The 12893-nt window shown below is 42.8% G+C and overlaps 1 protein-coding gene across 1 annotated transcript; it reads left to right on the forward strand.

Moving 5' to 3' along the window:
* The first annotated feature begins 1025 nt into the window (after window positions 1–1025).
* KBTBD8 (kelch repeat and BTB domain containing 8) lies at window positions 1026–8195 on the forward strand. The gene is made up of 3 exons (XM_056866968.1): window positions 1026–1242; window positions 1422–2536; window positions 7732–8195. The coding sequence occupies exons 1-3, from the start codon at window positions 1052–1054 to the stop codon at window positions 8193–8195; spliced, it is 1770 nt and encodes a 589-aa protein (XP_056722946.1). The 5' UTR covers window positions 1026–1051.
* Window positions 8196–12893: the final 4698 nt, after the last annotated feature.

A 12893-nucleotide genomic window follows, 5' to 3' on the forward strand; every position in this document is an offset into this window, starting at 1 on the left:
GCAGGTGCTTGAAAATTGGAGGGCTTGAGAGGAGAGAGAGGGATTACATTCTGTGTAAATTTGGTGGTGTTACACACATGAAGCTGCCTTCTACTGAATCAGACCCTTTGTTCCATCAAAGTCAGTATTGTCTGCTCAGACTGGCAGTGGCTGTCCAGGGTCTCAGGCAGAGGTCTCACATCACCTACTTGCTAGTCCTTTTAACTGGAGATGCCAGGGATTGAACCTGGGACCTTCTGCATGCCAGGCAGATGCTCTACCACTGAGCCACGGCCCCTCCCTCAATCAGTGCTATCCCAGCCCTTCAAATTGGTTGTCCATTAAAAAGAATGGTGTCTGCAGTGCACGAGTGCACAGAAACTAGCCGACTTTGTTGCATGTGCTTGAAATTCGGGAGGGAGAGGGAGGGAATTGAGAGGGGAGGGAGAACTGCGTTCTGTGCAAATTTAGTGGTGTTATCTTCAGTGGCTGCTGCCCCCAACCCCTGAATTGGTTCTGTGTTAAAAAGGATGGTCCCAAAAATCTGGAACTTGAAAACACTACGTGGATTTCTAAAACTCTAAAAATGCCCTACCCCAAAAGAAGCATTCTCAGGACAAAATTTTCAACAGAATACCAGATCTGAAACGGTGTGGTCGTTTTTCTCGGTGCATACCCCTTACGGCAATACAATGTTCTTGTTTCACGTTAGCTTTTTGTTCATTGATTTTAGGCAAAATTAGGTGACGGTGAAGAACAAACATTTGAAAGAAATGTTTAATTGTATGGTCTTGAAGAAATCAAGACGTCTTCCAGTATTTGCAAGCTGATGTTTGGTGGGAAAGAAATCACTGGGATCCACCCTCTTAAGACCTACCATGAGGTGTAGTTTATGGCACACCTTGCAATGCAATCCTAATACCTGCAGAGGCTTAATAAATAGCTTCCAATGTTTGCAACCCCAAATTTATTTTTGAATCCATGGGGTACATACAAGATTGTCAGTTACTTTTTGATCTGTACTAAAACTGTTTGTGTCAATGTTTCACTAGAGCAGAGCAAGTTTCCGCAAATGCTGAATGGAACTCCTGCTTCAAGCACAGTCAGTGGTGGGATGGATCCCTTTCATGCCTGTAGCATTCTCCAGCAGCTCAAAACAATGTATGATGAAGGCCAGCTGACAGATATCGTGGTGGAAGTGGATCATGGGAAAACTTTTTCTTGTCATCGGAACGTTCTTGCTGCAATTAGCCCTTACTTCAGGTACGTCTTGTCCTTTTGCTAGTTAACTACTTTATCACTTCAAACGTTAGTTGAAAATAAACCAAAACAGGAGTCTTGTGGGCCCTTAAAGATTAGCATAAAATGGTATGGACTAGGTAGTCTCTAGTCCACAGAACATTAAGTGAAGGTTCTTACAGATGTGTGTTTTTCTTTTCTAGATCAATGTTCACAAGTGGCCTTACTGAGAGTACCCAGAAAGAAGTCCGGATTGTTGGGGTTGAAGAAGAGTCCATGCATTTAGTACTGAATTATGCCTATACCTCCAGAGTAACACTGACAGAGGCCAATGTCCAAGCTTTGTTCACTGCAGCTAGTATCTTCCAGATTCCGTCTATCCAGGACCAGTGTGCTAAATACATGATCAGCCATTTGGACCCCCAGAACTCGATCGGAGTGTTTATCTTTGCTGATCACTATGGGCATCAGGAATTGAAAGTCACATCACAAGACTACATTCGTAAGAAGTTCCTGAGTGTCACCAAAGAACAAGAATTTCTCCAGCTGAGAAAAGACCAACTCGTAAGCATACTGGACAGCAATGATTTAAACGTTGACAAGGAGGAGCATGTCTACGAAAGCATTATACGGTGGTTTGAACATGAGCCCAACAAAAGAGAAGCCCACTTGCCAGAGATTTTTGCCAAATGCATCCGCATGCCCCTCTTGGATGCAGAATTTGTAGAGAAAATCCCTCCCATGTTTGCACAGGCTATAGCCCAAAACTGTGTACAGAAAGGACAAAGTAGTGCCAATGGCTATACCCAGCGGCTCGGAATGACTGCTTCGGAAATGATCATCTGCTTTGATGCTGCTCACAAACACTCAGGAAAGAAGCAAACAGTGCCTTGTTTAGATTCCATCACAGGGAGAGTGTTCAAACTATGCAAACCGCCCAACGATTTGCGGGAGGTAGGGATACTCGTTTCTCCTGACAATGACATCTACATTGCCGGGGGTTACCGACCAAGCAGCAGTGAGGTCTCCATAGACCACCGAGCAGAAAGTGACTTTTGGATGTACGATCATTCGGGCAATCGATGGATCCCTAAAGCCCCACTGCTGCGTGCCAGGATAGGCTGCAAATTGGTTCACTGCTGTGGTAAACTCTACGCAATAGGTGGTCGCGTTTATGAAGGAGACGGGCGTAACTCGCTGAAATCTGTGGAGTGCTACGACAGCCGAGAGAACTGCTGGACAGCTGTCTCTGCAATGCCTGTAGCAATGGAGTTTCATAACGCAGTGGAATATAAAGACCATATCTATGTTTTACAGGGTAAGATGGGCTTGTGTGTCAGCAGGGGGGCAGAATCGATAGTTGGGATATTTGTAGGTAGCATTCAAACTCCAAAGTAGTTGGAGTGGTGCCCTATTACCCTTTTGTAGAAAAAAGAAGAAGAGGGTTTTTATAAGCCAACTTTTCTCTACCTTTTAAGGCAGGGGTGGGGAACCTTTTTTCCGCCAAGGACCATTTGGATATTTATAACATCATTCGCGGGCCATACAAAATTATCAAGTTAATATTAGCCGACCAAGCCCCATGCAGGCAGCTGCCCCAGATAACACCCCCCCGGCATGGGCAAGCAGGCAGGCATCCAACCAGTGGTGCACTCGCCCACCTGGTGGCACAGGATGGTCTGTTGCACCAGCCAGGTGTAGCCGTCCAGCCATCCGCTGGAGTTGCTCCTGCTCCGCATGGTCAGGGCCAGATTCTATAGCCGGCTCTTGCTACCGCCACCTGCAGGAATGAAATAAGGACACACTGGCTAAGAACGTGCACCCTCTTCCTGCGCATTCTGGCCCTGCCCCCTTTAACCCCTCCATTGTTGCCACTTCCGCCCCCAGCCCTCTTGTAGTACAGAGGGAATTAGTTTCTCCATGGCCCAGGTGGGAAAGGGTTAACACAGTTTCTTGGGCGATCCTAGCAGCTCCAGAGCTAACGACTCTTCTGCAAGGGGGGGAAAAGGTTCATTTTCTTGGCAAAAGAAAATGACAAACTCACATCTGCCTTGAATAGAGGCTATTCCTGTCCACAGGAGGGGGCAAATCACTAGTCTTAGATTCTTCTGAGCTAGAGATCTGCCAGGACCCACAAAGGGCCAGACCAAATGATTTTGCGGGCCTTAAACTGTAACTAGCCCAAAGTCACCGAGCTGGCTTCATGTGGTGGAGTGGGGAAACTAACCCAGGTCTCCAGATTAGAGTCAACCATTCTTAACCACTGGTGTGTAGGATAAACACAAGATTTCTCACCATAGTATATATATTTTTATAATTGCAAAATATGTCTATCTGTCTATCTGGTAGGTTTTTCAAGGCAAGAGTCGTTCAGAGGTGGTTTGCTGTTGCATAGTGACCCTGGAATTTTTTGGTGGTCTCCCATTCAAATATTGATGAGGGCCAACCCTGCTTAGCTTCCAAGATCTGACAAGATGGTGCTAGCCTGGGCTATCCACTCTAAACCTTTTGAAATCAGTTTGAGTACGCCCAAAGAATTTAAGTCTTCCCTGAGGTCACTGATCTCAGTTTCCTTGTAACTTGCCGTGGCATTACTTGCATTACTCACTAGCTCTGTATCAGTTTGGTGATTGCAATGTCCCTTCCGCCATGCAAGAAGACCTATAAATAAAGATTTTAGCTTTGGTTTTGATTTGTCCCGCAGAGATAAATCATGTGCATTCATAACTTGGTTTTTGACTTGAGTTGTTACAAGTATTTTTGGTGGGATTCTCCACACCCACCCGCCGTTTACAAACCAATGAAACATACAGATACTCTTGCTCGATTTCTGGAAAACCGTAATCACAACTTTGAAAACTTCCAAGGTTGCCTGACGTCATATTAGCAATGGCATCCGTTCATTATTATTTTTTTAATTGTAGTCTGCTGTTCTCAGTGAATTAATTTATAAAACTATTAACCCTTAGAAACGGGAAAATAGTCTGTAGAAAAATAAAGCACCTGAATGTTTTCTGCCCCACTCCATCATTAAGTTAGAAAAGGCAAAACTCGTGCTGACCTTGGCGATTCAAAAACAAAAACAGCACTATGACCAATTCAAATGTAATGCAAGCAATATTTGAATCATGCTACCATACTAACATTAAAAACTCATAACAAATAGATTGTAATACAAGAATGTAGCAAATATCATACACATGTACATGAATACAACCCCTTAAACGATACATTCATATTGTTTAGTAGTTTGGATTATATGTATGTAAGGGGTTGTATTCATGTACATTTGTATGATATTTGTTAACATTCTTGTATTAGAGCCTATTTGTTATGAGTTTTTCATGTTAGTATGGCGGCATGATTTAAATATTGCTTGCATTACATTTGAATTGGCCATAGTGCTGCTTTTGTTTTCGCCCCCCCCCCATCACTAACACTCAGAACACCCAAGTGGGTTGGCTTGTTTTATCCTACTGTTGAGGCAAAAGTGAGCTCTTAAAGACAAATGAACTTTGAAGCTAGACATACAAATGTTCCTCAGGGAGGGGTTTCCCAGCTGAGGTGTCTACAGGGAGAATCAAAGACTCTGTTGGCCTCTGCAATGGCATTTGAGAGCTGGAAAGATGAAGGCTCTCAGCTGGAGCCCAGTGACAAGTTGCTGTATTAAACTAACTAATTAAACTAACTAATTAAACTAATGGGAGAGGCTGATGACAAGCAAGAGTCAAGAAGTTAAAGGGGAGAAGAAGTTAAAGGAGAAAAGAACTCACATCCATCTTGAGCAGGGGACCTAGTTGACAGGAAAGATTGAGCAAAAGTAGCTTTGTGTAATGTTTTAAAAGGAAAAGGTGTGAATGCACACCTGATCAACCACACTTTGGAGACTGGTGCATCTTGTTACTGCCATGGCCTTATCCAAACCAGAATGGATAACCATAGTTTCCCCCCTTTTTTTCTGGGTGGAAGGGTTGCTTAAGTTAAATTGTGGTTTTAAGTTTCATCTATTATTTCTCTTTAAAAAAACAACCTGTTTAAAATGAAATATGAACTTTGCATTATCTTTTAAAACTTATATGCGAGACTGCTTTGTAAAAAAGAAACTATGAGAGAACCAAAGTGTAGTTGATGAGACAGAATCACAAAAACAGAGTTGGAAGGGACCTCCAGGGTCATCTAGTCCAATCCCCTGCTCGTTGCATGAAATTCACAAATACCTCCCACCCACACCCCCAGTGACCCCTCCTCCATGCCCAGAAAATGGCAAAAAAACCACCCTCCAGGATCCCTGGCCCAACTGGTCTGAAGGAAAATTGCTTCCTGACCTCAAAGTAGCGACCAGCATTTTCCTGGGCCACGAGAACCAAGCATTGACACAACCCTTCCTGCCCTCCCTTTCATGATCTGCCTAAGTTCACAGAATCAGCATTGCTGTCTGATGGCCATCTAGCCTCTGCTTAAAAACCTCCAAAGGAGAACCCACCACCTCCCGAGGAAGCCTGTTCCACCGAGGAACCGCTGTGTCAGGAAGTTCTTCCTAATGTTCATTCACATGTTGCACAATAGGCCTGATTACTTGATGCTTGTGTTTCATTTAAATTGGGCCGTCAGCCACTGAATGTGCAGAGATAGCATGCCAGGGATCTGTTGTACAGGGAGGCATAAATGTTCTAAATGTTGCATATACAGTAGGATTGCATGCATAGAAGCCCAGTTTAATGAGATGCTTGGTGCAGAGGCCCAAGACTCCCTTGCTCTCCCCGCTACCCCATCAACCAGTAGTCAAGTTCTTGGCCATGCAAAGTTGCACAATTAATTCTTCCCTCCCACCAGGCTTATGTTTAAATTGGTCTTAGTTTTCCTAAACATTGAACTTAATATTTTACTTTTTTAGAAAAGAACACACATTGTATTACTTAACTTTTTGGACTTTAATGCTTATGATCCCATGACCAGCATGGTCCATGATTTGTATGATACATATAAACAATGCAGTAAAACCGTGTAATACGTACTATGAACAGTGACCAGCAGTCATAGCACATGATGGTGCTGCTGAGGATGTTTTCCTAATTGGATTCTTTTCTTTGTAAAGAAGGAATTTCATTAAAATGTAGGAAGTTCTGTCTTAATGAAAAAAATGTTTGTATTAAGTTCATATTTCATTTTAAGCCAGCCTATTTTTTGGGAGTAACTTAGAATTCAGCATTCTAGCTAATGTCTTTGTTTACTTCATTTGTAGTCTGCCTTTCACATTGAGGCTTAAAGCCGATTACAGAGTGAGAGGACAGTATAAACAATATAATGCGTATAAACAGTGTGGTAAAAACCTTGTAATGCGTATGATGAGAAGGGCAAAAAATTGCAAAAGTTAGAAACAATTGCAAAATGCAATAAGCAATGCAAGAATAAGAAATTTTCAGTCATTCGAGTAGGAATCCTGTTCACTTTGTAAAAATGCCGTCCTGAACAATTCTGTTCTATGTCTTCTGTGGAATGATAGGAGTATGACAATTCAGTTATGAAAATGATTTGGGTTTCTGTGTGCGAGTTCTTTACCATGACGTGAGTTGCCGACTGGTAACTTCTCCAGTACTTTCTCTGTTAAAGGCTCATGGTATGACGTTTGAGCAGTATGCTAACAAGTAAGTTACTGCTGAAAACTTTAGCTTAATTTAATTTAATAAAATATTTCTATCTCACATTATCTCCTTGGACTCAAAACATGACTATGTGTTTAGGAATATAACTTAAAGCTGCATTTCAAGTCCACCAGGCTGGCGATCTTCAGCCCATTCCTCAGGACTATCAGGTAGGTTGCAGAGTCCTGTTGCAAGCTGCCACCCCACCCCTGCTTCGGAAGGATCTGCTGCTGTTGTGCGCACACAGGGAGAACAAGAGCAGTCTGCCTCCTGCCTCTTCGCACACTCACAGAGAGGAGCAGCAGAACTGCACAGCAGGAGGATCCTTTCATGCCTTTACACACACACACATGAAAGTGCCTTATAATTAATCAGATCCTTGATCTATCAAGGTCGGTCTTGTCTACTCAGACTGGCAGCCGCTCTCAAGTGTCTCAGGCATAGGTCTTTCACATCGCCTCCTACCTGGTCCTTTCACCTGGAAGGTGAAACCTTCTGCCTGCCAAGCAGATGCTATACCACTGAGCCACAGTCCTGCCCCTTGGCTTGTTCCTTACAACAGTATACCACCTGGTGCTCAACGTGTCTTTCCTGTCCCTGGCACTGTTAGGCCTAGTCTTGCCAGTGACAAAACCTTCACTCTGGCTCCCCCATGTTCTGTCACATGACTTCCTATCACATGGTTGTGGTTCAGTGATTCGCAGGTCTGGAAAGGTTTATGACCACTGTACTGGACCGCTTCATAGTAAGATATGATTGGGTTCATAAACACCTACAAAGCAAACATGCTTTGGGAGATGGTAGGCACGAGGTTTTGTAATAGAGCATGCCCAACAGTGCCTTATATCTCATTTCTTCTTTCTGCCCTTAGGAGAATTTTTCCTCTGCTACGATCCCCGAAAGGATTACTGGGGTTTCTTAACTCCCATGGCTGTGCCTAGGATCCAGGGTTTGGCAGCTGTCTACAACAACTCCATCTACTACATTGCTGGAACCTGTGGAAACCATCAGCGTATGTTTACCGTAGAGGCCTATGACATTGAATTGAACAAGTGGACTCGAAAGAAAGACTTCCCGTGTGACCAGTCCATCAACCCCTACATTAAACTTGTCATCCTCAAAAACAAACTTCACTTGTTTGTGCGAGCTACTCAAGTCACTGTCGAAGAGCATGTCTTCAGAACCAGCAGGAAGAATTCTCTCTATCAGTATGATGAAGTTAATGACGAGTGGCAGAAGGTCTATGAGACTCCCGATAAACTCTGGGATCTTGGACGTCATTTTGAATGTGCTGTTGCTAAATTGTATCCGCAGTGTCTTCAGAAAGTTATTTGATTCCCCCCTGCCCCCCCCCCCGGTTTCCATTGGTAAAATGCCTTAGTAACTTTGGTATTTGATGGTAGCAGAAAGATCTGTTTTTAAAAGAAAAACCAATCCAGTTCTGTCAGTATTTAATGTGAGCTGAAATTGATGGCTTTTTTTTCCCGTACATGGGGATGGGTGCTCTTTAAAGATTGCAGTGGGGAGAAGGGAAGTAGTGGTTTAGTTTCCTAATGGATGTTTTCCTGCGGAGTAAAGAGTGGGTTACAAAGTGCAATTATCAGCATTTTCTCTGCTAGTCACTTGATCATGTTCTAGAGTGTCGGTTTGACTAAAAGCAAGCGTAGATGGATTGGGGGTAACTATGCACTCCATTGAAAGCTAAACTAATGTTAATAGCGAGAGTGAAGAGAGCACGTTTGAAGTAACTTCTTATTTAAAATACGGGTAAAATCTGAGGCAATATCAGTAGTTTGCTGTTTTAAATTCAGTGACACTAAGTAGGCAAATACCCAGTCTTTATACCTCTTCCATGTGTATAAAGGTACTGTAATGTTTGTTGTATTTATACATTGTGTTAGCTTTTGGAGAAACATAAGTTTGCAACAGTTCACAAGCTACCATTTATATAAAGGTGTACGTCAGGTGGCTGCATTGCTTCCCTTCTGTGGGTTTAGTTTTTGTTGTGGGGGTTTCTTACTCTTCTGATGGCGTAGTAAGATGTAGCCATCTTCTGCCAATTAAATACAGAGCTTCAAAAGCAGGTGAACTTGTTGGTCACTCCATGAAGGGCTTAAACCCAGTGGTGCTAGTACATTTTTAATACTTGTTAAGTCTGATATGGGTCAACTTAGATGGCCAACTTCATGGCTATTGGTTAGTGTTACTACGTCTAGTCTTAAGCGTGTTCTTCGCTGCTTTGTGCTTGAACCCTCCTTTCGAACGTCTCGCGGACCTAGTTCTTACTTAGGATAGGCAAAGTAGTCTTTAACGGCTATTACTTTGACGGAGTCATCCCACCCGTTAAAAGGCTAAGCGCTAAATGCACTTTTCTTTTTGGCCCATCCTGTGATACGATTGACAGTGTAGTGTTGAATGCTGTCGGACAGCCGAAACAGTCCGGCCAAGTGGGGTTTGACTGTTGGTGTCTGTGTGTGTGTGGGGGGGGGGGGAAAGGAAGTATGAGACCATCTGCAAAACTTTGGGCTCCTTATTGTTGCTGTTCTTGGCATGCGTTTCACTTGCGGCTGCTGAATTGTCATGGAACAATATTTGCCTCCGGTCAGCCTAGCATGGAAGCAGCTCTGGCTCTCTGCCGGTGCCCCAGATCCTTCTGCCTGTTGCCTGGCATCCTGCCCTCCAGTTGTTTCTGGAGTAATGTGAAAGTTTGCACTACTGAGCTTTCTTAGTGATCCAGTAGCCACTTTTGGAAGTCTGCAGTTGAAAATAATTTTTGGTACCAAGTAAGAATCTACTTTCTCTGTGGCTGTCATCATATATTTGAGGTGATGGAGTAAGAATTTAAGATTTCATTAAATCTCCAAGTAGTTTTAGTGTGACCTTATCACACTGAGCCCCAAGGTTCATGGTAGATGTCCTATTGGTGCATCTTTGCTAGGAGTAACAAGTTATGGAGCACAGTTGTTGATGAATGAAGCATGTCCCACTTTCGTTAATTCAGTTTTGTTTTAAAAGGTGATCTGGCCATATACCCAAGGATGGTTGTTACTTTTAATTGATAAATTAGGCCACCCTTGGCTGAAAAGGTTAAATCTAGAATAATGTTAGGTTGGTGAATTTTTGGCTTGTCATTCCCCAGTCAGCTTTTCTTTTGTGTAAATATGAATCTACTTGACTTTAAATCTTGCACAATATATCGAACACTCAACTGTGAAATGATCAAAAGCATGGTAAAGTCTCTTTCTGTTACATACCTCATCTTCCAGAGATTCAGTGAATAGCTTTTTGTCTTGGGCTTCTTCAGATCGCTAAAGGTACAATAATTTTGGCTCGTAAAACCCCATTCGGCTTCTATCGTGGTCCCTCAAGAGTGGCAAACCTCTCCTCAGTGGCCTGTATCCAACCATGCATTTCCTCCAACAGAACAGATGGCAGTTTCTGCAGATTCCACTCTCCTACTGCAGAGGCCTACTTTGCCCCTTTCCACACTGTTCCCGAGGGTCTAACATTATTTTCAGGCCTCAGTGGGTTGCAGCAGGAGGGGGTAGTGAGAAAGTCCTGTTCCGTGATGCCCAGGGCACTCAGATATCGAAATGAGTAAAAAAAGAGAAAGAAAAAGTCACCTGCGAACACTAAGTGCAGACAAAAGGCAAGTAACGTGTTCAACCCCTGTTTCAACAAGCACTCCTAAAGCCCAATCATCATATTTCCTTAGAGGAGAGTTTTGTTTCTTCTGAACCAGAGGTTAAGGCTTTGATATCCTACATATAGATCTTGAGACTGAACATGAAATGACATTGAATTCTGGTTGCCTGAGGCTTTCTTGAGGATGCTGTTAAAAGGTATATCCGGTTGATTTCATGTATTATTTCTTACTCCTGTTGTGGCTTTGTACTAGCTCTGTTGTAAGACTCTTAGCTGCAAACTTTCTGAAGCACCCTTCCTTAAAATATTGCATTAGTTGTTGTTTTTCTTTTCTTTTTTTGGAAACAAAGTGTTATATATCTTTCAAAAAGTTAAGTTCAGTTGAAACTTTTTTACAAAACGTATTGCTGCTTTTTGACAATCTTCTCTATTTATTTAGTAGAAATGTCAATCTGACTTGAAACTTTAAAGAAGTTAGTTTAAGTTAGCAAATGACCCTGTCATGTGATGTACTGAAGTACAATATGCTGTAGGTAATTTCTGCAGTAGGTTTGTTCTTAACTTTCATTTAAAAAAAAATCTGCACTAAATACAAAGATCTTTTTTTTGTCTAACCATTTACACTGGGGGTGGGGTGGGGGTGGGAGGTATGACTGTAACATGCTTGAAAGCTAACTCTTGAAATGGGGCGGGGGTGGAAATACAGTGAGTCTTATGCATGAATAATTGTTTAAGCAGTAATATTAACCAAGAATCTTTTAGTTCTTTACATCCTTTTAAATTATCCAGTGAGAATTCCCCCCCCCCCAAATGTAAATCTTGTTTTTTTAGAATCGGATTTTTCAAAAGCAACCCTGCACAGTGGAAGATCGGACGATGCAAGCCGACACCAGAGTTACCGTAACTGTGCTAACTTAACACAGGGCCAGGTTTGGGTTTTTTCTCCTATCCATCCTGCTTTTCTCACTTAGCCTATCTTATTGAGTCATCGGCCTTCCATTTTAATGCAGTGTGTGCGTGTTTGTGGGGGCGGGGGGATTGTAAGGAAACATGCTGGAAAAAGATCTTCGTTTTTAATTCCAAATGTTGTTCCCCTTACAAAGAACTCGCCCTGCTGAGCCTTGCTTGGGCACACGGTCCACTGCCCAAGCCCGATGGAGCCTCTTGGTGATCGTGCAGCCGCAGAGGCCTGGTGGGTTGCCCCCCCCCCACACACCTCCTGCAGGTGGTTTTGTTGAGTGTCCCATGCATGTGGTTTGCATAATATCAAAGAACTCCCTGCGTTCTGAGATCTATTTTAAAATGGCATCAGATGTTCAGCGCTCAGGTATGTTAGTAAGAAGTACTGTAGTCCTCTGACTGCAAATGTGTGGAATTTTAAACATTTTTGCCATAATTGCACAATTTTTGCATTTTTACTTAATGTCATGTTAGTTTTTCTTATAATAAACCTGTTCAAATATAGTTGGCCTGGCTGGTTGGTTTCCTTGTGGTGTTATTGTTGTTGTTATTATTATTATGGTCTTAATTTTACAACGTATCTTTCAAGTGTCGGGTCTAGTACTGACCTGTAAACATAATAAATTGCCACTCTGCTAAAGTTTAGTATTGCCCACCCCTCAGCTCACATATGTAGGGTTGCCGGGTACTTCTTCGCCACCGGCGGGAGCTTTTTGGGGCAGAGCCTGAGGAGGGCGGGGTTTGGAGACGGGAAGGACTTCAATGCCCTAGAGTCCAATTGCCAAAACAGCCATTTTCCCCAGATGAACTGATCTCTTATCGGCTGGAGATCAGTTGGAATAGCAGGAGATCGCCAGCTAGTACCTGGAGGTTGGCAACCCTACACATATGAAGGGTTTGCAGTGTCGTGCAGAGGGAAATGATTCCAATCACCTGAATGGGTCTGGGCAAGGGAACAGTGGTTGACTTTTAATGTTGATGTGGGCTGGGCCATGCATGTGTCAGTCATGTGGATATTTTCCTGAGCTCCCTTCAAAGCAGTTGTTGGAAGCTGAAACCCCAGGGTGCAAAAAGCAAGCTTAGGACAGTGTTTTTGATAGAAAATACTGCCTCCAAGAAAATAACTGAGTATTTCCTCTCCTTGCACTGTCATTTGCTCCAAATTACAGCTTCCTGCAGTTTCTTTCAGGTAAATTAAATTGAAAAAAAAAAAACCCATTATGAAGACCAAGCATCATATATAGCTTGATTCTCAGAGGCTAAATATTTATCCAAATAGAAATCTACACTTTGTATTCCCAGCAATATATTAAGAGTTTGAAAACGTTATAAAAAATATTGTTTGCACTTTGGCCCCTTTAGCTGTGAAGACATCTTTCAACCATTCATTAGCCGTGGCATCCAAAAACCCTTTTAAAGCGATGTTTT

The sequence above is a fragment of the Euleptes europaea genome, chromosome 1 (genome assembly GCF_029931775.1).
Source record: "Euleptes europaea isolate rEulEur1 chromosome 1, rEulEur1.hap1, whole genome shotgun sequence".
In the NCBI taxonomy this organism is placed as follows: domain Eukaryota; kingdom Metazoa; phylum Chordata; class Lepidosauria; order Squamata; family Sphaerodactylidae; genus Euleptes; species Euleptes europaea.